This window comes from Castanea sativa, chromosome 12, assembly GCF_040712315.1.
Source record: "Castanea sativa cultivar Marrone di Chiusa Pesio chromosome 12, ASM4071231v1".
Taxonomy (NCBI): Eukaryota; Viridiplantae; Streptophyta; class Magnoliopsida; order Fagales; family Fagaceae; genus Castanea; species Castanea sativa.
In genome coordinates this window covers 33,409,907-33,432,410 of record NC_134024.1, presented here as the reverse complement: position 1 = coordinate 33,432,410, position 22,504 = coordinate 33,409,907, and the positions used below count along the sequence as shown (strand labels likewise).

Sequence of the window (22,504 nt, the reverse complement as noted above, 5' to 3'; positions counted from 1 at the left end):
ACACTAAGATGCCTTGATGAATTTTGTTTAAAGTGTTTCAGAAATACAGGTTGTCAAAATTTTCTTGTCATGAACTCTCTTCTTGCAAAGTTTTTCAAGAGTTTGTGTTAGGATAGATTTTACTATACTTAACAAGTGAGTATAAGTTGAGTGATTTATGACTTCTCTCATATGTTCATTTGTTTGTTGTGGTTTTATCACGGATTGCCAAAGGGGGAGATTGTTTGGACATATGTGATTCATGTTAGGAACATATGTCAACATTTTATGTATTGGTTAATCCTTTGACAAAACGCACTTTACTTGTAATTGGGTAGATTTAGGATGTGTTTAATATTTCAAGGAACAAGGTTTCAAGTTCAAGTGTTAAAGTGATGCAAGTCTGTCCAAGAATCAAGTAAGAAAGTGCTGGATTAAGGTTTAAAAACTACTGAAGCCTGTGGCTCGACAGCTATCTCGATAGATGGCTATCTATCGAGATTTATGAAACTCAGTTTTTCAGAGTTTTTTTTCATCCAATCCGTGAGTATGTGTTTGGGCTTTCTTTTCTCACAACCTTAAACATATATAAGGATTATTTTAAGGGCCGTCAAAGAGGATACAAGTTGCACGAGTGTAGAGCAAAGTTTTGTTCATGCAAATTGTGATTGGAAACCTAGTTTGCCCGACTTCATCTTGAAGAAGTTGCTGTGTTTGTATATCGCAGGGTTTTATGACCAAGCAACTTCGTGATCTTCATCGTGTGATGAATAGAAGAACTTTGCAGCCAACATCCTTTTCAAGTTGGTGATCAAATCACGTATTAGGATCCGCACATCTTTTAGTTAGTCACGTACTAGGAGCCGTGCAATACAATGTTTAGTACAAAATAAGTCCAATTGGGTATTGGGGTAAAGGTTCAACTATAGGTTGGTATAAGGTACTTGGATTCTTTTACTTGTAACCGCTTGTTGTGATAATAGTGAATTTTCGGGAGTGGTGACCTTAAAATCACCCAGTGGGGTTTTTGCCGTGTAGGTTTTCCCCATTCGTAAACAAATCACCGTGTCATTTAATTTCTGCTGCATATTTAGTTATTTGGTGATTTGTTTATGCTGCCACGTACATTGTATGTTAATCTGATTAATTAATAAACTTGGCTAATTAATCAATCAATATTTCACAAAGGGTCAATACATTTTTGGCTTATTAGGCAAGTCGAGTTTAGTAGGTCTTTGGATAGCCCTAACCCTAGGGATGTTAAAAAATCTCAACACCACTTGACCCATCGTGCTTTGTGCGAGTTTTTCTTGCTCCAAAGAGATGACATGATGGGGATGAGTTTTGCTTGCCCAACCTCATCTTAGCTGTGTGTGTATAATTATTTATATATAGAATTTAATTGCTATTACACAAATCTAATTTATAATACGTTTTTGTTGTACATATTTAATTTCCATACTCCAAAACTTACTTTCTCTCCCATTTAGCACTCTCATAACCCCATTCCTAGTGACATCTCTACCAGAACATGGCAAAGATCTCTTCACCTTTCTTGACACTTAATGGCTTAGATTTGTGCCATTATCGCCAAATTTGCAACCATCATTCACCCTTAATTGGCTTCAGTTTCATTTGACCAGCTCTCATGGACTTCCAAATGGTCAAGATAGCGTTTCTTTATTATCAACAATGGCTTCTGTCCTCCCCCAGCCGACATGGTCATGTCGAATGATAGAATAAGCCTCAAATCAACTTGACTTGACTTGGATACCCCCTAAAAATGGAAAGTAATATTGTTGATTGATGTTCATAGTAGGTGATTTGTATCTTCATCAACTAAGCCACAAAGTTCCTAGAGATTATGATATATTGGAGCAACACTAACTACTTAATATAAGACAGCGAGAAATAGCCTTAGAAAAAAATATAGGATAGGTGTTGTGAAATTATTCTCTTCAAGTCAAATAGAATTTTTGATATTTCAATGGAAACATTCGGATTCAATCTCCCTCCCTACTTAAAAGTGTATAAAACATAATCATTTCCAAATTATATTGACTAAGAAATCAACATTATCAGCTCCATTCCAAAATGATTATGTTCTCAGCTTGATACACAATCTATTTACTTTTTATACTATTAATTTTACTCATATGTGCTAAGAGTCTAGTAACCAGGGCCGGCCCTAGGTCTAGGCCACTTAGGCCACCACCTAGGACCCCTTACTAGAGGAAGGCCCCAAATTTTGAGGCAAAAATTGATATATTTTATATAAAAAAAATTGGAGATATAGAAAAAAAATTATTTTTATAATTTTCTCTACTTTTAAGAAATCGCAAAAAATTGAGTAATGTTAGAGATAATACAACTTTAAATACATGGGTCTTACAAATAGAGTAATGTTATAATTATAAATTATTTTACAACATTTTTACAAACTGTTGTTGTAGCCAACTTCTTATTGGTTCTCATCTAGGCCCACCGATAACATCACTTTTTTTATTTATCTATAATCATTTACCACATTATCAGTTTGTAAAAGAATTTGTAAAAGAATTGAGTAATACTAGAGATAATACAACTTTAAATACATGGGTCTTACAAATAGAGTAATGTTATAATTACAAATTATTTACAACATTTTTACAAACTGTTGTTGTGGCCAACTTCTTATTGGTTCTCATCTAGGCCCACCAATAACATCACTTTTTTTTATTTATCTATAATCATTTACCACATTATCAGTTTGTAAAAAAATTTGTATCTCTAGCATTTTCCCTTACAAATATATGTGTCACTAATCATAAGAAATAATTCAAATAGGAAAATTCTAGAAATATTTTTTTTTATACAAGATAAAATTTCTACTCTAGCCTAATCTAAGTGTATATGTGTGTGAAGCTTTCTCTTGAAAACTTGAACCCCAAGCCTTGCTCCCACACTCCACAAACACTTATACTTGTGGAGTGATCATTGCACCAAGGGTGCGTGGTGGTATGCTAGAAATATTATTAATTTTACTTGAAAACTTTACAAATTGATGTGACAATTAATATGATATGTGAACGTCAATAACCTATTAAATGCATTTTTGAATCATTTTTTGTGATTAATGATACATCTTTGAAAGTCTCATATTGTAAAATTTATAATATCTTTAACATCATTCATTCAAATACTTGTTTATTATCTTCTTGAAGTGTCACTAATCATATTAATTTCTATATCGTTTGAAAGTTTTTTTTATATTTTTTTTTATAAGAAATACCGAACTTTTATTGAATACTAATAAAACTTCTTACATCATGGGCAAGTGCTTGCTCAAGAAAGTTAGGATTCTCCTCAATTCAAGTAATAAAATCAATAACACCCGAAGTGTGTTTAGCCAGAAGGTGGGTTGGCATATTACCCTGTCTCCTAATGTGGGAGAACTCTACACCTTGGAATTCTTTGCACAGATCCTGCATTCCTTGTATAATAGCAGCCACAGAGGAAGGTGGGTTGGACATCTCACACAAGGCATTGTGAATAATAAGTGAATCACCCTCAATGATTATATTGTGAATGCCTATATCCTTTGCAAACAACAGGCCTACTTCATGCGCCACAGCTTCAGCTTCCATGGCACCCAGCGGTGCTTGTATCTTCTTACTCATCGCAGCCTCAAGCCGACCCTTATCGTCTTTGATAATTACTCCGACGCCCACTGATTTTGACTTGCAAAAACCGCAGCATCCACGTTCATTTTGAAGACATTTACAGGAGGTGGGGACCATGTGTCACGTGCTTTGGCTACTGTTACTGTGCTACCCGTGCCTTTGTTTGCTTCCTTGTACTCCTCCATATATTACGCTACCCACCTGATTAACTCATTTCCATTCCGTTGCTGACCACCGTGCCTTGTCACATTCCGATTGTGCCATATGGCCCATGCAGTACACACCAACTTTGCTACCACGTCCTCATCACCTCGTTCCTTCATCGTCACTCCCCACAGTAGGTCGAAGAAAGTATTCACCCTTGCATGACTTGGTGAAACCGCTAGCTTTGAGAAGGACCACACCTCTTTGGCTTTTGGGCACGACCATAGCAAGTGATCCGTTGTCTCATCATTCTCCCTACACTCATCACAAATCTGGTCCTGGACCACACCATGTCGCATGAGGTTTATTTTCGTGGGAAGGCTGTCTCTTTATGCCCTCCATGCAAAGTGTCGTACTTTGTGAGGCAGGGGTAGGGCCCAAAGCTTTTTCCAGAAGATGCGCACTTGACTACGATCTGAACTAATACTCTGGTCAGCACCAGCCGCAAGCCGCATTGCTAAGCCATAGGCACTCTTTACACTAAACTTGCCATTGGAAGCTTCCACCCATATCAGCTTGTCAGCGGGAAGGCGCGAACTTATTGGTATTCCTTTTATCATCTCAGCTTCATGGGGTAGGAAAAGAGCATCTAGAATATTAAACTTACAGCTTGTCGTGGCATGGTCAATCAACTCACTAACCCTTGTGTCTTGGTGCGGGAACTGTCTAGGCGAGGCTAGTCTGAAAGTGGTCAGTGATGGTAACCACTTGTCTCCCCAAATATGTATGTCTTTCCCATTTCCCACTCTCCACCTTATACCCCCTCTCACCAGTTTTTGGGCAGACATAATACTACGCCAGGAGAAAGAAGGATTGTTCCCGAGTGATGCTTCAACAAAATCACACCCTGGAAAGTATTTAGCCTTAAGCACCCGGTAAGCCAAAGATTTTTTTTTTTTTTGGAGCCTCCACCCTTGTTTAGCTAGGAGAGCCAAATTAAATTGTTGAAGTTTCTTCAACCCCATAACCCCATTGCATTTTGGTTCACACAATATCTCCTAGCTTAGCCAAGCTATTTTCTTCTCATTCTCCTTTTGTCCCTACCAAAAATTCCTAATCATAATTGTCAACTCCTCACATAATGCAATCGATAATTTGAAGCAGCTCATGGTGTATGTTGGTATGGCTCGGGCCACTGCCTCAATTAGCATCGCTTTGGACAACATCTTCTCCTTCCATCCTGCTAGTTTTTTTTATGAAGCTTCTCTTTTAACTCATTGAATGTGTTCCTCTTATTTCTCCCCACCAACGACGGCAAACCTAAGTATTTCTCATGTTGCTTTATAACTTGGGCTCCAAACCTTTGTTTTATCTCCTCTTGAATTTCCAAGGGGGTGTTCCTGCTGAAAAATAGGGATGTTTTAGCCCTATTTAACTGCTGACCCGAAGCTTGTTCATACACTTTCAGGGCTTGTTGGAGGGCATCACATTTTGTCAACGACGCTTTACAAAAGATCAAACTGTTGCCTGCAAAGAAAAGCTGTGATAATTTTGGGCCATTTCGGCAGACAACAACTCCCTCAAGTACCCCACTTGCTACGGAGGATTTTATCAGTAACGAAAGGCCCTCTGCACATAAAAGAAAGAGGTAAGGTGATAAGTGGTCTCCCTGACAGACACCCGTAGATGGAATAATATTGCCTCTGGGGATCCCATTAATCTTTATTGAATATGTTACAGTAGAGACACACTGCATTATAAAACCCCTCCATTTCACGCCAAAACGCAACTTCTCCATTATTTTATCCAGACACACCCATTCTACTCTATTATAAGCCTTACTTATGTCCAACTTCAGGGCCATCTCCCCGATCTTCCTTCATTTTTTTGACTAATATGGTGCATAGTCTCAAAAACAACCAGTACATTATCGGTAATGAGCCTACCATGCATAAAGGCACTCTATGTATCACTAATAATGGAAGGTAAAATTTTCTTCAACCTATTAGCTATGGATTTTGAAGCAATTTTGTACACCACATTACATAAACTAATAGGTCTGTACTCAGTTACCCTTTTAGGTGCCTTTACTTTAGAGATTAAAACAATATGCTTTTTATTAAAGTCAGGGGGGGAAGTACCATGGTTCAGAAAATTCAATACTGTTGTTGTAACCACCTTGCCGCTTATATCCCAAAATTTCTGGAAAAAGAAAGGAGGCATGCCGTTCGAGCCTGGTGCTTTTAGTGGATACATTTGTTTTAGAGCTGCTCTGATTTTTGTCTCTATGAAGTCTTTAGTCAGCCACTAGTTTATGGAGGTAGTCACTTTTGTTTGGACTGCTTGGAGCAAGTCTGAAAATTCTGTTGGTTGACACGTAGTGAATAATTCCTCGTAATAAGCCAGTACCACATTCGCCACCTTTTCCTCATCCTCTTGCCATACCTCATTTGCATCCAGGATTCCCTCAATGAAATTTTCTTCTACCATGCCGAAGCTTTTGCATGGAAGAAACTTGTGTTTTTGTCCCTAGACTAGAGCCAGTTGACTTGAGATCATTAGCGCCACATGTCATCCTCTTTCTCAAGCCACCAATTAAGGTCAAGTTTGGTTCTCTTCATTTCATTGTTGATCTCAACAGAGGGGGGTTGGAGTTCAAAACATTCCCGCCTTTTTTGTAGTTCAGCAACCCTCCATCCCACGTGCCCAAAAACTATTTTGTTCCATGCTTCCAGGTGGCTTCGACACTTATCTAGGCAGCTCCCCAACAAACTACCCATGTATTCTACCTTCCCTTCCTCCCAGGCCTTCTGTACCATTTCTTCACCACCTTGATCTCTCAACCACATTGCTTCGAATCTGAACGTTTTCTTGGCCTTCCTTCTCCTCTGTTTTGGCACCATTTGGAGTGTTAAAGGCGAGTGGTCTGAAACCGAGGAGGTAAGGTGGAACACTTTTGCCTCAGGGAAGATGTTTAGCTAGCCTGGAGTTGCCATGGCTTTGTCCAGCCGCTATCTAATCTGTAAGCCATTTGCCTGCTGATATATCCACGTGAACTTTGGGCCAGAAAATCCCAAATCCTGTAGACCACAATAGTTTATGGTGTTAATGAAGTTCTTCATTTGCTGTCTCGGTCTGTTGCTCCCTCCCTCCTTTTCCGAAGCACCTATAATTTCATTAAAATCACCAATTGTTAGCCACGGTAAATTTGAAGTTTGTTTCAAGTGCCATAGTTTTGCCCAAGACTCTGGCCTTTTTTCCGTTTCCGGATTGCCATAGAATCCTGTGAAATGCCACCAACCTTTATTTTCCCCTCCATCCACAAGTGCGTTAATGTGGGACTAAGAATACGTCTGGACGTCAACAGTAGTTCCTTCCTTCCAAAGCAGTGCCAGTCCACCACTCTTTCCTTCACTTGGTACTATCAAACCATGTTTCATGTTGCATTTCTCCTTAACTTTTATCATCCACTCTCTGTTCGATTTTGTCTCCGTAAGGAAGATGATAATGGGGTCTTCTTTATTGATAACCTTTTCTAAGGTTTTAACTGACCGGAGGTTCCCAAGCCCCTGACAGTTGCAGCTTATGAGACTCATTGGTTCTGATGGAGTTACTCAGCAACCTTCGCCGATCCCAGTTGTGACCCCATAATATTACTTAGGCTTTTAGTTTCTTCCTCCAACCTTTGCTTTTTTCCCATGCACGTATCCTCAGATAGAATAATTGTTATTTCATCATGTTTTATTTTTGGGTCCCTCCCGACCTTCGGACAATCCATCCCATCTTGATTAAGTGATCCAGACCAGAGCCTGGTCCAACTTCCCCTTGTTGGGCTTTTGTTTGTCTCCTTATAAGGCCCCTCAAACCATCTGTTGGCCCATTAAAAGGTTTTTGTTTATTGTTACCTTCCCCACCACCTTTTTTGGGCCCACCCTTACCTACTCTACTGTCTAACCCATTTCGAACATAAACTCTCTAGGAGGCAACATAGAAGTTTGGGAAGTCAACTAAGGTTCCACCTTTTTCCAAAAACCTAGCCTAAGATCCCAAATTTTCTGAGATATCTCCATTAACCTCGACAAGCTAATCATTACCAATCATAGCTAGCGAAGAATCCGGAATGTGTGCTTTTGAAATTGGCACCAAAGAATCTGTATTGATGGCCTCATCAATGTCCTTTAACACCACCTCAAAATTCGGGATCTGCACCTGTGGGCCAGCTGTGTTGCTTTCATGCACGCGCTTGTCGTGTGTCTAAGCAACGTCGCTACTTCCCATCTCCATTGGCACTAGCATCCGTGAAGCTTCTGTGTTCACCGCAGTGGCGTCGGTGTTAACCTCCTCAGCCCTCGTCAAAATTGCCTTCGTGTTCTTCCCTTTCCCTAAGTGGCTATCATCGTCCCTACCTGGTGAGGTTCGATGAGTACCTCCACTATCGAAACCTTGGACCTCCACTCTGGTCTTCCTCGCCGAGTTGAATTGCGCTGCTATAAGCCAAGGATCAAACTGCTGGTTTGCCCCCGACAGGTCACCTTTACTACTGAGCCACACTGGGCACTCCTTGTCGTCATGCGAAAGGTGGCCACACTAGTAGCAGATCTTTGGCAGGCATTCGTGCATGAACGATGCCCACCCTTCCCGTCCTTGGTCCCATGTAATCACTCTACCCCTGCATAATGGCTTCGTCACATCCACTGCCACCCGGACCCTCATGAAGTTGACACCCTTCATCTCCGATGTGTCCCTTGGTACTGTGACAACACCCAAAGTCTCCCCTAGATTGACTGCGGGTAAAGGACTTCACTGCTAGGACGTGTTCTAAAGATTTTTGGTCCTTTGAGAGGTCGCACTTCTTCCCTTCCACTTCAGACAGGGATAGTTTTTTCCATCTCGCTTCAAGATCCTCCATACCTCCCCAACGCTGTCACTCCCTACTCCCCACAGATCAAAACTCCCTCCTAATACTTTGAAGTACTAGAGGGAACAAGCACTCCTTCACAAACGAAGGGACAAACTATGCTATAGAGAGTGGAGAGGAGGCGTCTCGCCTCACTGAGAATGTAAAACTTTTGTTTAGTGAAAGTTTCCGCCACTTTGTTATAACACAATAAAATATTGCTGAATAAAAGTGCAACAATTATGTTACTTATGAAAGCGTTTGAAAGTTTTCTTTAGTAAAATTTGTTATAGCTTTAGTATTTTTCCACAAAAAAAAAAAAGCATATTACAAAATAAAAGGAGTAGATTTTTGTTATAAAAAAAATTATGATATTAAATACTAGTTATGTGATAACAAAAATGTCTCATTTAAATATATCGTCTTAGGCCTCTAAATTTGTTAGACCACCCCTACTAGTAACTCAATTAGCATCTTTCAATATTCAAAGGAGATGTCAATGGTTTAGATCCTCCCTACTCCAACTTTGTGAAGTATCGTGAAAAATTGGAATAATTTTTTGCAATAACTTGTCCTCTTGCTTTTCAATTTTCAAAGGCTCTTGGACAATTATGTTCATGCATTTTAGACACTTCAAAAGGTATGTCGGCGGGTATTCGAAACTCCAGTAGCCGATAGAAATACTTTACTATTAATTATTTATGTACAATACAAATGTGCAAGTGAGAAGCGCATCTGGTGTAGTGGTATCATAGTACCCTCCCACGGTACTGACCGGGGTTAGATTCTCCGGATGTGCATATGGCACTTATTAAATTTTTATTTTTATTTTTATATCTCCTCGCATACACTTTGGTATTACCTTTTTTTTTTTTTTTTTTTTTTTATCCCCAATCCCAAGGCTAATTTGCATGAAATGAAAGTGGAATAAATGCCTATCAAAAAAGAATAGAAAAAGAAAGTAGAATAAATGACATAATAAAAATCATGATCTACCTTTTCTTAATAACAAGATGAACATCTAGCGCGTGAAAGAAGACAAAATTGATGAAACGACTGATTTGTAGCCATTGCGCAAGTGACTGACATTTGACATTTCACAAGTGGGGTGTGAGATGTTTAAGCACTGGAGTCTTAACTTTCTAAAGTCCTAACCAACAACAAACGCCATGATGATAATTACTGCTAACGAATTTTTGGTTAGGAAAGGAGGACTCAGGCCTAATTCAAAGCACAAAGTAATGCTCATCAATGGTATTGGTAACAGTTTGTATTGCAATGCATCAAGCAGTGATATACACTTTTAACAGTTTGTTTTAAAAGTACTTATCAATTGTAGAAAATAATGTCATCCAAAAACTTGGGAAAAGCATATTGGGTTCTAGGCCAGACACTAACACTAAGGGTCTGTTTAGATTGAAGGGAAAAGGAGAGGGAATAAAGTGGAGTAGAGTAAAATTAGCTAAAAATAGGCTAATTTTGGGTCAGTTCTACTCTACTCTGCTTTACTTCCCCTCCTTCCTCCTCAATTCAAATGGACTATAACTTAATCTAGAAAATTTCTAAATGAAACCTAGTCAAACGTGAACATTAATGAGTTATTCTACCAGCTATTTTTTGTTTGATTAACTAACTAACCAACTCCTTCAAACTTCTTGGGCTTGATTTAGAAAATTTGCAGACTAACTAAATATCGGCCAGCATGTGACACCAAGTCAATGTCAATTGTCAACAACAGAGAGCCTCCTGTTCCTGTTAGCCACAAAAATCATAAAGTACTCGCAATTATGCCATAAATCTCCTACAACTCTGTTAGTTCAAAATGATCTTTAGAAATGGCCAAATAGAATTTAACAGAGCATAAAACATTGTTGTGCACTTAAAAGGCAAGAAGTTAAGCTGTACAGAGCTAAGGAAACTAACTAATTTTAGCCTGAAAATCCATTGCAGACATTCCCCAATCCAAAACAGAAAACCAAAAAAGAAAGAAGAAAATTAATCTGGTCATTCCTTCTTCACATGCAAAATCTATGGCGATCTGAAACATTAATGATTCCAAAACAAACCCAAGAATTATCCACTAGTGCTCAACTTTGAGTCATACCTCACAAATATGAGGCATAAAAAAGGACAAAGTTTTGCTCCAAGCCTCCAACCAATTACATGTCGATCTATAAACCATTCATGTATATTATTTAAACAAGTCACATAACTCATTAAACAGACCATGTAGTGTGTTGGAGGAATTTTTCTCAAAACTAGTTTGGACTTTGAAGATTAACTTTCCTTAAAAAATAGTAGATCTTCTAATTACATACTACATTTGTATTGGATGATCATGAATTTTTCTAAATCATCTGGAATTTTATATATAGATATGTTAGATTTTGTCAATTCTGAATAGCAACACAAAAGTTCTGATTGCAGAATCCAGTGTAATGGTCTACAACCTATAAGGTGCCTGATTTTAGGGCCCAAAACTGAGTCATATTTTAGATATATTTGTCCACAAAATAGAGAATGGAATGTATCTAAGAAAAATAAAGGCCATATTAATTTGAAGTATTAATTTAAATTATGGTATCAATTCACATCCATGTCATAATCATGGATATTCACATATTGGGGTTCAGCTGTATCAAGCACACATTCTGACATTCTCTGAACAAGTAGAGAGAAGGATTGGGTATAATTTATTTAGCTAAGATTTAGAGAAAAGGATTGGGTATAATTTTCGTAACTTTTTTTATTCCTCCTTTAATACCCAAATTATTAAATCAACAGAAAAAGAACAAAGCATTTCTACCCAAAGAATGAAACTTTTAAGATCATATCCAACAATTAGCAACTAATCGAGAAAACTATTTCCAATTTTCAACAAATGGACAGTTTCAGCCACCATTCACAAAAAATGGAAGATAATGGGGATTCTGAGATACTATTCACCCATAACTAAAGTTGTGCATTTGTGATAACCGTATACCTGTTATTGCAATTCAACCTCAATCTCATCTCTATGGTGGAAATGAAGCAGAGCGGGTAAGCCTTGGATTAGCTATCCTCTTATCCTCTTCAAGAGAGATCATAACGAGATTGGAAGGGTTCTCAATCATCATTTTAGCAATCAGGTAGCCAGAAATGCTCCATGTTTGGTACTTCCTGGCTTGCTTTCCAATGTAACGCCCAGTCTTACCATCATAATACTCCGGCCAGCCATCCTTGGAAAGCCGCTGCTCTACCAGTTCAATTGCCCGCTTTGCGATTTGAGGCCTTCCAGTCTTGATGCATGCTGCTGTAAGTAGCCACAGCAGAACTACAAAAACATCCCCGACCACCAAATCAGCACAAAACTTGTTAAACAATATGAACAGATATTTCTTGTTTATCAAGATGCAGTTTATTTCTTAGTTGATGGTTTCTAAGTTGATGCCTTGTCTTTGAAGGGCCTAAAAAACAGGGAAACACTGCCTCCAAAGTGTTAAGAAGTTAAATGCCATATATCTAAACCAAAAAGGCCAGACATATCAAATGCTGTTAAAAGTCACAAGAAGGAAACATTCATTGAAGATTGTTATGAGTAGTTGATTATATAAAATCCATTCATGATGTTTATTTACTAGAAAGACCACCAAGTAACACAGCATGAGATCAGAATCTAAGATACAGTAAAGTTCCAAAGTGTTGGTTTATCTGAAACATTATTTTTAATTAACATAAATACCAAGCAGCAATGCAATTTACATTCTGAGCTTTGTGTTCACGATTTTCACCTGGCCAAGAGCCACCATTATGGTAGCTCCACCGTGTATTCTTTGGATCAAAACCAGTCACAGTCCTCCAGTCATGTCCCTCCAGTGCTGGGTAAACAATCTTCAAAGGCATCTCCCCAACCAAGTCCTCCCAGCGCTCCTCAACAAGATCCATTATCGCTGTAGCCTGTGCACCTGTGGCTAGACAGCTCAATATGGCGATGCAATTCCCAAGTAAGAACCATCGGAAGTCCATGCGAGCTGGGCTGACATTGCCAATCAAATACCCTCCCCTCAAGGGCATGAAATCAAACACCCAATCAGGGATAGACTCTGGGATGACGTTAAATTTATTAACAGCAGTGTGGGAGTACTCCTCAGTTTTGTACCGGTATATTTTATTTAACTGTGTAAAGTCAAGCCAGTAGTACTGCTGTATGTGAAAGCTGAGAGCTGTGATCCGCTTATCAATTCGCTCAATCAATTCCTTACCACCACGCTCTGGTTTCAGCATCTGCCTTGCACATCTTAGTGCAAAATAAAAGAGGGCTTGGATCTCAATTGGATATCCATATATTCCCTGTTTCAAAGGCATTTCAAAGTGTTGTCATTCAAAGTGACTGAAAATGTAAAACCCATATATTGAATGGGGTCTTAGGAAGGCTAGAAACCAAGCACAAGAACATCCTCTAGTGCCATTGTCACTTCTCTTGGAACCCAAACAATTGCTACCACTAACTGCTGAACATCAACTTAGAGAAATGTACACAATCAGTTAGGCCCAAACGTGAAAGATAGAAATCTATGATATCATTGCTTCTCAGCCATATCCAGTGACCTGTCAAAACTCGCTATTCACAGACGGTGAAAAATTGACTAGATAATATAACTTTATTAGCATCAAATGGTTTTAATTGATACTTAAAAACATATTATACAAATACTACTCCTGTCAAAACAAAAGACTCACCATCCTCCTGTCAATCATGCTACACCCATCTGCACATAGAAGTGTTGGGAAAGTGTCAAAGCCGTCCGAGAGGCAAAGATTGAGTATTAATTTCATTCCTCTCTGTACCTCAGGAAGCTCTACCAGTGCGTAATCACGTGTACACTTGGAATATGATCTTAAAAGTATAATCCACCAGAACCCAGAATCAAGTGGTGCAACTCTTCCAATTGCACTCCCACCAAAATCCGCAATCAAAGTTTCCTTCAGACGGTGCGAGTCAAGGAGAACTTTAAAACTTGCAGGCATGACACCTTCTCCGAGAGTAAAGTTGTCAATCCTCTTCTCCCAACCTTGGAGGTGGAGGGTCTTTAAAAGGAAATTTTTTACAATTTCAGGTTCTGGGGGGTCTTTCATCAGGCAGGCCAAGCCACTAGGAAAAAAATCTCTCACGAAAACCTGCAAGCAAGTTCAAGTTCAGATGACTAATATTTTTTGGGCCAATTGGAGGTAGACAGATCAGGGATTGTTACTGAAACACTTTGTACGTACGACAGTCTAAGCATTATAAATGTGATTTAATTGTCATGTAGAAGACACGATGATCATCCAAGGTGGGTCTAGACACCTTGTCATTCTCATTCCTCTATCCTTCTCAAAGTCATTAGGGTGTGATTTATAGGTTCTCCAAGAAAGAGTTCATTGAACAGTCCAGATATTCAAATAATTTTTATCAGCAAACAAATTAAGTTGCAAGTTAACATATTTGATCCACACGTCAGAATTGTGGCACAAAAGTCATGTCCCTAAATCTTCTGTTCCAAAAATTGGGTTGCATTCATTCACTAATGCTCAGTCAGATATTAGCTGATTACGAAAGTGCAGATATCATAAATCATCATTTCAAGAACAATACACACCTAATTATTAATAATAATATCACTTAGAAACAGAGGAAACTACTGCATTGCATAATTTTTTTTTACATAAAATCAAGATAATGCTTCAAATTCTCAAGAAACTCCAAGAAAAGTAGTATTTATTGTACTGTACCTGATTGTAGTTCAAAGTCTCAGCGCTTGGATCCATAGCTGCGAGTGTTCCGACCTCCTTTCCTTTATAGTAGACGTAAGACTTTTTGAGCAGCTCCCAAGCCTCTTCCACCATGGCATTGCTCTCTCCATTACCACCAGCACCGTTGGATCTGAACATCGGTGAACTGTCTATCTGATCAAAGCTCTCAAGGCTCATGCCAACACTCGGACACGACTTCAGCGTCATGAGCTTCGACATGCTTGGAATCTCTGACACTGACACGGACACGGACACGTTCTCATTGCACTTCATCCTCACACTCTTCTTTGGCTTCGGTGTTGGAGCCTCTCCTTTCTCCGAAGAATCCCACGCTTTTTCCAGAGACTCCTCTTCTTCTTTCGACTCCAAGCCTCCTTCGGAAATTGAAATTAGAGATTGCTCTTCGGATTCTTTCTGTTTCTCTTTTGATTCCAAGCTTCCTTTCTCTGAAATTAGAGATTTCTCTTCAGATTTTGGACTTGCATTTTTCGATGAGCCAGAAGGTTTGTCCAAATATGGATAAATCTCTATATAATCTGGCAATTTCTCGATGGCTTTTGAGCCTTCCTTATTCAGAGGATCAGAATCTTTCTCAGGCGAGCTTGACTCATTTTCAGTTGCCGAAACTGAACTGTCCTTGTATTGAAGATCGAGCAACCATTCCGCGACCTCAGCTTCTTGGACCGAGAGCTCGTTCGCTCCGGCCGGTGACTCTGCTTGCAAAATTTCCGACGAGGTTCCAAAGAGAATTCCGATTTCGGAGTCATCGCTTGGCTCATCGTTTTTCAAAAGAGCGAAAAGTTGAGCGAGAGTCGGAGCCATTCTAGCCATTTTAGAGAGAGAAAATAGAGAGTTTTTAGAGTTCAGGAACAGGAAGAGAAAAAATCTAGAGAAACAGTGAACTACGATAGATTCTTGAGAGAGAGAGAGAGAGAGAGAGAGTGTGTGTACGTACAGCACAGTTTACATAGAAATTGGCTGCAAAGAGAGAGAGAGAGAGAGAGAGAGAGCGGTTGTTATATAAATGCTGGTTTGTTTTCAGTATCAGTTTCTGTTTTGGCGGTTAGACTCTTAAGACTCTGAGATTTGCACTTGAGTGAATAAATGGGGCTTACTTTTTAGAAATGTTTACGAAGATGCCATTGGGGTGCGCGGGATGCTAAGAATTACTGTTGGGTGGCCGTTATGCTTTCAGATTTAATTAACTAAGGTGGCGTTTGGTACGGGGTAATGTTTTAGAATTTTCAGAAATGTTTAAAGATTCCTATGTTTGGTTGTAAATTACGCTAGGGAATCAGATGCTAGAGGAATCCTTAAACCCCCCTCAGTAGGAATGTGGATTCCCTTTAAAACAGGTGGGAATCCAGATTCCCAAACTTAAAAGAAATTGTATTTTTTATAAATTGACAATTTTAACCTTTTTTCTTTATCATTTAAGCAATTAAGATAAACTATAAAACAAATTATCAATATCTTCTCTCTTGTCTTTATCTTTTCCCGCCAAAACAACATAAACAGGATAAATAACTCTACTAATAGTTATTTTTGTATTATTCTTGTCATTTTGAAATGTTAGATCACAGTTTTAATGAATGTGTTGCTAATTGATATTTTATATAATGTTTTCTATCTATCTATATAGAGTAAGATATTTTTTTTAAAGGACTAATTAATAGTTTATATTTTTTTTTTCATTATTTATTTAAAGGAAGATTTTTTTTTTTTAATGGGCTTCGTACTTCACATTCAAATTTAAGGACAAAATGGGAAAAACAAATAATTCTTTTAAAATTCCTGGGAATACGCCAAACATTATCATCTCACATTCCTGAGAATCTCCTAATGAAACCAAACATAGGAATAGCTACATTCCTAGGAATGTGATTCTTAGGAATCACATTCCTGGAAATCTAGATGCCAGAAGTAATGTGGATTCTCCGTACCAAACGCCACATAATAGTAATTTTCTAAAAAAAACTAGATAATATTCATAAAATAATGTTACAGACTACAACCCGTCAAAATACATGTTGAAATTCACGGTGTGAATACTAATAAAAAACCCTCAAAAAAAAAATTAGCTTCTATAAACTTTATTGAAAAACATAATTAAGTGCTTTAAAATTGTGGATTTTAGTTAGCTTAACTGATAAATTTTTTGTGGTTAAATAAAATATCTGGGGTCTATCTACACAAAAAATAATTAGTATCTTGGTCTAATGATAAAGAGTTCTTATTAGATGTGGATGCTATAAGTTGAAACTCTCTCTAAAAAAATAAAAAAACCCTAAAATTAATACCATGCAAAGAATAAGAAATTAATTACAACAAAATTTTAAGTTAGATTTTAACTTAATGAGAAATTCAAATCCATGTGAGTTTTAATGCTTATGGAATATATATATATATATATATATATATATATACATATATTAAATTTACCTGATTACACTTTGCACTCTAAACTACTTGAATGCACATTTTGCACATTAAACTATGACATTTGCTACACTTTGCCTTCTGACATTAATTTTATTGTTATGTTGGATGAAAACTATAGCACATGATTTGCATGTGAGTTTTGCCTAAGTGGCATAATGTTAAAGGACCAAAAACCCTTTTTCCAATCAATTAAAAACAAAATTTTCATTCTTTATTTTTTACTCAGCTCTCTCTTTCTCTCTTGTGTAGCAGCTCCTCTCTCCAAATTAAAATATATGTAATCCTAAATCTCCAAAGCAAAATCATCCATGGCTCCACCATCGCAACAAAATCCCAAAGTCCCCAAATCAAAATTTATTCAAAGTTCTGAACAAATGTAGTACCTTACCACCGGGAGCTTTTCTTTCTTACTTTTTTGAATAAGTAGCAGCACAGTGATGCCCATTTTCTATCTAAACCCTTTATTGCCAAAAAAAGGTATTTTCTATGTTGTAAAATAGCAGGTAAATGAAAAGGATTTTATTTGATGGACATAAAACACAGATTAAGTAGTTTACTTAAAACAAATTCTTGAAGAGAATTGAACAGCCATAATATAATATCTCTAGAGATTACAACACAACGACTTAACTTTTCTTAAATTTAACTTTTGAGTTTTGACTGCTCTATGAAAAACATAAGGATTTAATACCATCTTCATGATTAGATCTTTTGCACTCTTTGAAATCAATGCGATGGTTCACTTACAGAGTCAATTTCTCCTCGCAGTACAGCTTTCAACAAATTTTGATTTGGGGACTTAGTATTAGTTTGGATTGCGCTGAAAATGTTTTTCAGCGCGTTTGCGTTTTAAACAGTGTAGGGACACGAAATTCCCAATCTGTGAGAAACAAAAATAGAGAAAACGCACGCCAAAGAAAAAAAAAATCACTTGCATAAAATAGTATTTACGTGGTTCGGCAATTTGTCTACGTCCACAGAGTTGTAGAGATTTCACTATTATCAGGGAAAAATACAAAGTACGGCTACAGTTTTTCACTTTATCAAAAAACGACAACAACAGAAACCTTAATCACCAAAAAATAGTGTTTTCTATATCCTGCGCACATAATTCACAATGGGTTACAAAACAAGCCAAAAACTTTTTCCTAGGGGTGTTGCTCCTGAACCCCTAAAAGGCTTGTCCATAAGCACTACAGCTTGGACCTATCGGCCCAAGCCTCTACTCCATAAACTAAGCTTCAAAAAATCTTTCATTAAAAGCCACACAACATTATTCTAGTCGGGTCGTCAACCAAATCAAACACAACTAGACTCCACAAAGTCCAACAAACAATGGATCTTGTACACTAATCACGGGGTTCGCAAGTACGGAAAATTCAGTAAAATTTTCATTAAAACTGTTAGGATGTGTGCCCTTAAATCCTATTGTATGATATTATATATGACATTATGTATGACTTAATGTTGTAATTAATAAAATTGTTTTATTATTATCTAAAATAATGGTAACATGAATATTGAGACATTTTCATATTGTCCATGAGATGCATAGTATGTGATTTAGTTACAGAAGATATAAATCACAAGTTGTTTGTAAATTCAGAATTGTAGTTCGTAGTTAGTGATAAAATTAGGCATTTCATCTGCGAAAACTATAACATATCAACTACGATGATTTGTCTTGATCATGGAAGTGGAGACTTCTAGTTGGTATGTTGATATGTTTTAAGAGTTAAAACATATTGAACTGGACCGCTGTGAGATTTATTATTCTCCTAATAACTGTCAAATGAATAATAAACTCACGACTTCTATTTACATGAACTTTTAATCATGAGAGGATAATGGACCTGATCATGAAGTGTAGGTTGCTTTAATATATCAAGAGTGAGGTCTAAAGTCACGATCAAAATCTCAGTATGTTGGGCAGCCGCATTTAGTGTCGATGGAACATACATTCTCAAGATGGAATTCATAGTCTCTTAACGGAGATATAAAATATTCTCTTGAGATAAATTTAATGGGTTTGGTTATTCATAGTGTTAGGCCTAACCACTTTAGTAAGGAGTTACTAAAGTATATATTTATGGAATTGAATTTCATAAATATATGATGAATAACTTAAATGATTAAATCGAGTACTCAAGGAATTAAGATGTAGTAATTTACAAAGTGACAGTCTACTTTTATGACTTTGTATTACTACAAATATTTTATGAAGGGGTTGCATGTATAATAAAGTCTTGAGATATAATTGATTAATAAGGCCTAGAGTGCAATTATATTTATATAGTGGTATTAAATATAATTAATGGTAACTTTGGACTTGTCAAGAGTTGACAGAAAAGCCCAAAGCCCATTGGAGCTAGTGTTTTATTGGTTCGTTAAATTTCCGCTGCGTATGTATTGTATGCGATACAAACACGTGATTTTCCAACACTTTTCAAATCAATTTTTCTAAAAATACATGACTCATGCAATTCATTCAACATGTCATCTAGCCTAGGGATGGAATGTCTATATTTTATCGTAATGTAGTTGATAGCCCTACAATCAACACACATTTTTCAAGTTCCATCCTTCTTGGGCACAAGTAGCATCAACACCGCGCACGGACTCATGCTTTCTCACGTGTCCTTTGGTCAACAACTCCTCAACTTGCCTTTAAAGTTCCTTTGTCTTCTTTGAATTACTCCTATAAGCTAGTCGGTTAGGAATCGTCGCACCTGGCACAAAATCAATTTAATACTCTATTCCTCTAATAGGTGGCAATCCACTAGGCACATTGTTAGGAAACACGTCCTCATATTATTGCAGGAAAGAGACAACAACAGTAGGCAAAGATTTGTCAAGTTCATTAGTATTAAAACATTCCTCTTTGTACAAGAGTACAAATATAGGCTGGTTTGTATAAAATGAACTCTTGACATCACTCGCCTTAGCATAAAAACTCACTTGTTTTTTTATTTTTCTCTCATTTTCTTCAATATCTCTTTCTTTTCACTCTTTTTTTTTTCTTTCACTCTCTTTCTCATCGTCTTTTTTTGAACTCTTGGTCTCACAATTTTTTTTTTCAACTCATTCTCTCTTTTCAATTTTATTTGATCTTCATACACTTGTCTTGGAGTCAACAATACAAGAGTAATGGTTTTATTGTCTTTTACAAAAGAATGTCTATTCTTGAACCCATTATGATTAACCTTCCTGTCAAATTGCCATGGTCTGCTCAATAATATGTGACCTGCGTGCATTGGAACAACATCACAAATTACTTCATCCTCGTACTTTCCAATTGAAAAAGAAACTAGCACTTGCTTATTTACCTTAACCTCCTCATAATCATTCAGCCACTGTAACTTATACAGTCTAGGGTGTTTCAAGGTAAGTAAATTCAAATTTTCAACTAAAGTAGTGCTAACTACATCAGTACAACTTCCCCCATCAGTGATCATATTACATATCTTGTTGTTAATGTGGCATTTAGTATGAAAAATATTCTCCCTTTGTTGTTCCATTTAGTCCTTTTTGACCTAGGCGCTTAAAACATGCCTAGCCGTAAGTGGCTCACCCTTCATCGGATACTCCATATCATCATCACAAGCGTCCTCAGGCGATGGCAGTTTGTCATCATCGCCCTCGCTTTCAGTTTCCACCTCTCCATTAACATGTTCTATCATGGTCCTCTTATTTGGGCATTGTGAAGCTATGTGACCTACTCCTAAAAAAAAAAAAAACACTTAATATCATGATTATGAGTTTGAGATTTGGTTTTACCTTTGTAGACGCTAGGAACTTCATCTCTCCTTTTTGGTGGTTCGGTTTTGAGATTATAAATAGCCCCTTTGTCTTTCCTCCCATTCTACCTCCGTGATGTAGAGGAGTCCGGATTTTGAAATGTGCAACACGTTGGCAATGTTCCAACTCCACATAGTGTTGTACCATGTCCTCCAACTTCACATAGTGTTGCAACTCCACCACGTTGGCAATGTTCCAATTCAGCCAATTCAAAAACATTGCCATGGTAGCTTCTCTATCCTCCTCTACATTAGCCCGAATCATGGCAATCTCCATCTCCTTGTAGTAATCATCTACACTCCTATAGCCTTGAGTAAGCCTTTGTAATTTCTGATACAAGTCCCTATAGTAGTGACTAAGGACAAACCACCTCCTCCCACATCTCAATAGGCCTCTCATGATTTCCTCCTGTTCATCACAAGTTAATCCCACCATATGATAGCATAGTCAGTAAACTCAATGACAACGAGTTTTACCTTTATCTCCTTGGAGTAGCTGTGGGCCTGTGGCACTCAAAAATCAACTTCACCTTCTTGTCCCATTCCAAGTACGCTTCAGGATCGTTTTTCCCTTGGAACAACGGTATCTTCATTTTGATCTTTCCTAGGTTTCTATCAATCCCATCTTGCCATCTCAAATTTCTTCGGAAACCTCTACCATGCCTTTCTCCCTTTGGCACAAACTTGCCCTCACCATTCACTAAAGTTTGATCCTTTTTCATCTTTGAACTCATCCTCGCGGTTGTCATCTGAATCATCCATGTGCGCACGCCTTTCTTGCCTTCTAGCATTAGGGACTTTTTGGGGATGCTCCTCATGCAAAATAGCAATAACAGCGTCTTGCCTATTTATCCGATCCAAATCTCATTAAATACCACGTTCACGCGTTCAAATTGTTGTTGCATAGCATGCACCATAAAGGACTCCTCCTCCTCTTCTTCTTTGTTTGATGTGTCGCCCCTGGAAGATATATTTTTGAAACTATAAAGAAACGTTAGAACTAATTTCTCACGACACTACCTCATGTATTTGCACTCAATTTATGTCACTCACACTCGTGCTTCACTTGTAAATTGGCTTTTTTCCGATATTAGTCTCACACTTTCTTGCCTTTTTCCACTCGTAGCTTCCCTTTTTTAGTTCTTTATTAAACTAATAAACTTGATCAAGAAATTCAACTTGCAATATTTAAACCGATACCGACAGCAAGAAAATATTATAGAAAAAACAAATCAAAGGAAGAGGACAATATTTTGGTTTGAGAAAATTGAAACTATGAACAATTTTTTGTTTTTTGTTTTCTTTTCTGACGTTTTTCACTTTTTAATTTTTTTTTTTAACTTGGTGTACGTTTTTTTAACTTGGTGCATGACACAAAGCAAGAACAAGGAATGCTGAACACAAACGAAACAAGATAGGACGATAACAAGAAGCAAAAGATAAAAGGATAGTAAACCTAATTTTAGATTCTGTATTTCTTTTTTTTTTGATGAGTTTATATTTTGTACTTTGATACCAAATGATGCGAATCTCTATCAACACGCTTTGAGACTTAAGAAATAATATTGGAATACTTGCCCAAGAAAGCTAAAATTCAGATTTTTTTTTTATAATATAGATAACCCTGACCTGATGTTTATAAATGAAACACAAACCAAAGGTATAAAGTAACAAACCCTGACCTAGTGATTATAATTTGAATGCCAAAAGAAAGAATCCTTGATAAGTTCACAAGTTTAGTGAAGGACCAAAAGAAGAAGCAAGCCCCACGTTTTTCTATGATTTTTATTCAATAATTCGTCCCCTGATTA

The 22,504-nt window shown here is 37.3% G+C and overlaps 3 protein-coding genes across 3 annotated transcripts; all 3 read right to left on the bottom strand.

Annotated features, from left to right (window-relative positions):
- Positions 1-3,329: 3,329 nt before the first annotated feature.
- Positions 3,330-3,758, bottom strand: LOC142620555 (uncharacterized). The gene has a single exon (XM_075793914.1). The coding sequence runs from the start codon at positions 3,756-3,758 to the stop codon at positions 3,330-3,332; it is 429 nt and encodes a 142-aa protein (XP_075650029.1).
- Positions 3,759-3,829: 71 nt separating this feature from the next.
- Positions 3,830-5,649, bottom strand: LOC142620554 (uncharacterized). Its single transcript, XM_075793913.1, has 3 exons — positions 5,106-5,649; positions 4,250-4,692; positions 3,830-4,123 (listed from the first exon to the last, which is right to left on the bottom strand). Exons 1-3 carry the CDS (start codon positions 5,647-5,649, stop codon positions 3,830-3,832), a joined length of 1,281 nt encoding a protein of 426 aa, XP_075650028.1.
- Positions 5,650-11,549: 5,900 nt separating this feature from the next.
- LOC142621101 (alkaline/neutral invertase CINV2-like) lies at positions 11,550-13,812 on the bottom strand. Its single transcript, XM_075794416.1, has 3 exons — positions 13,402-13,812; positions 12,453-13,011; positions 11,550-11,995 (listed from the first exon to the last, which is right to left on the bottom strand). Exons 1-3 carry the CDS (start codon positions 13,795-13,797, stop codon positions 11,697-11,699), a joined length of 1,254 nt encoding a protein of 417 aa, XP_075650531.1. The 5' UTR covers positions 13,798-13,812; the 3' UTR covers positions 11,550-11,696.
- Positions 13,813-22,504: the final 8,692 nt, after the last annotated feature.

What these genes read in the sequence shown, in the direction of transcription:
- LOC142621101 (XM_075794416.1), bottom strand. Translation starts at nt 13,797, where the DNA reads ATGAAAGACCCCCCAGAACCTGAAATTGTAAAAAATTTCCTTTTAAAG. An exon ending in GCATGATTGACAGGAGGATG is followed by an intron (nt 13,012 to 13,401) that starts GTGAGTCTTTTG and finishes CCTTTGAAACAG; the next exon opens with GGAATATATGGATATCCAAT. An exon ending in TAATGGTGGCTCTTGGCCAG is followed by an intron (nt 11,996 to 12,452) that starts GTGAAAATCGTG and finishes ATGTTTTTGTAG; the next exon opens with TTCTGCTGTGGCTACTTACA.
- LOC142620554 (XM_075793913.1), bottom strand. Translation starts at nt 5,649, where the DNA reads ATGGCCCTGAAGTTGGACATAAGTAAGGCTTATAATAGAGTAGAATGG. An exon ending in GCAACATGAGAAATACTTAG is followed by an intron (nt 4,693 to 5,105) that starts GTTTGCCGTCGT and finishes AATACTTTCCAG; the next exon opens with GGTGTGATTTTGTTGAAGCA. An exon ending in TTAGTTCAGATCGTAGTCAA is followed by an intron (nt 4,124 to 4,249) that starts GTGCGCATCTTC and finishes GGTGTGGTCCAG; the next exon opens with GACCAGATTTGTGATGAGTG.
- LOC142620555 (XM_075793914.1), bottom strand. Translation starts at nt 3,758, where the DNA reads ATGGTCCCCACCTCCTGTAAATGTCTTCAAAATGAACGTGGATGCTGC.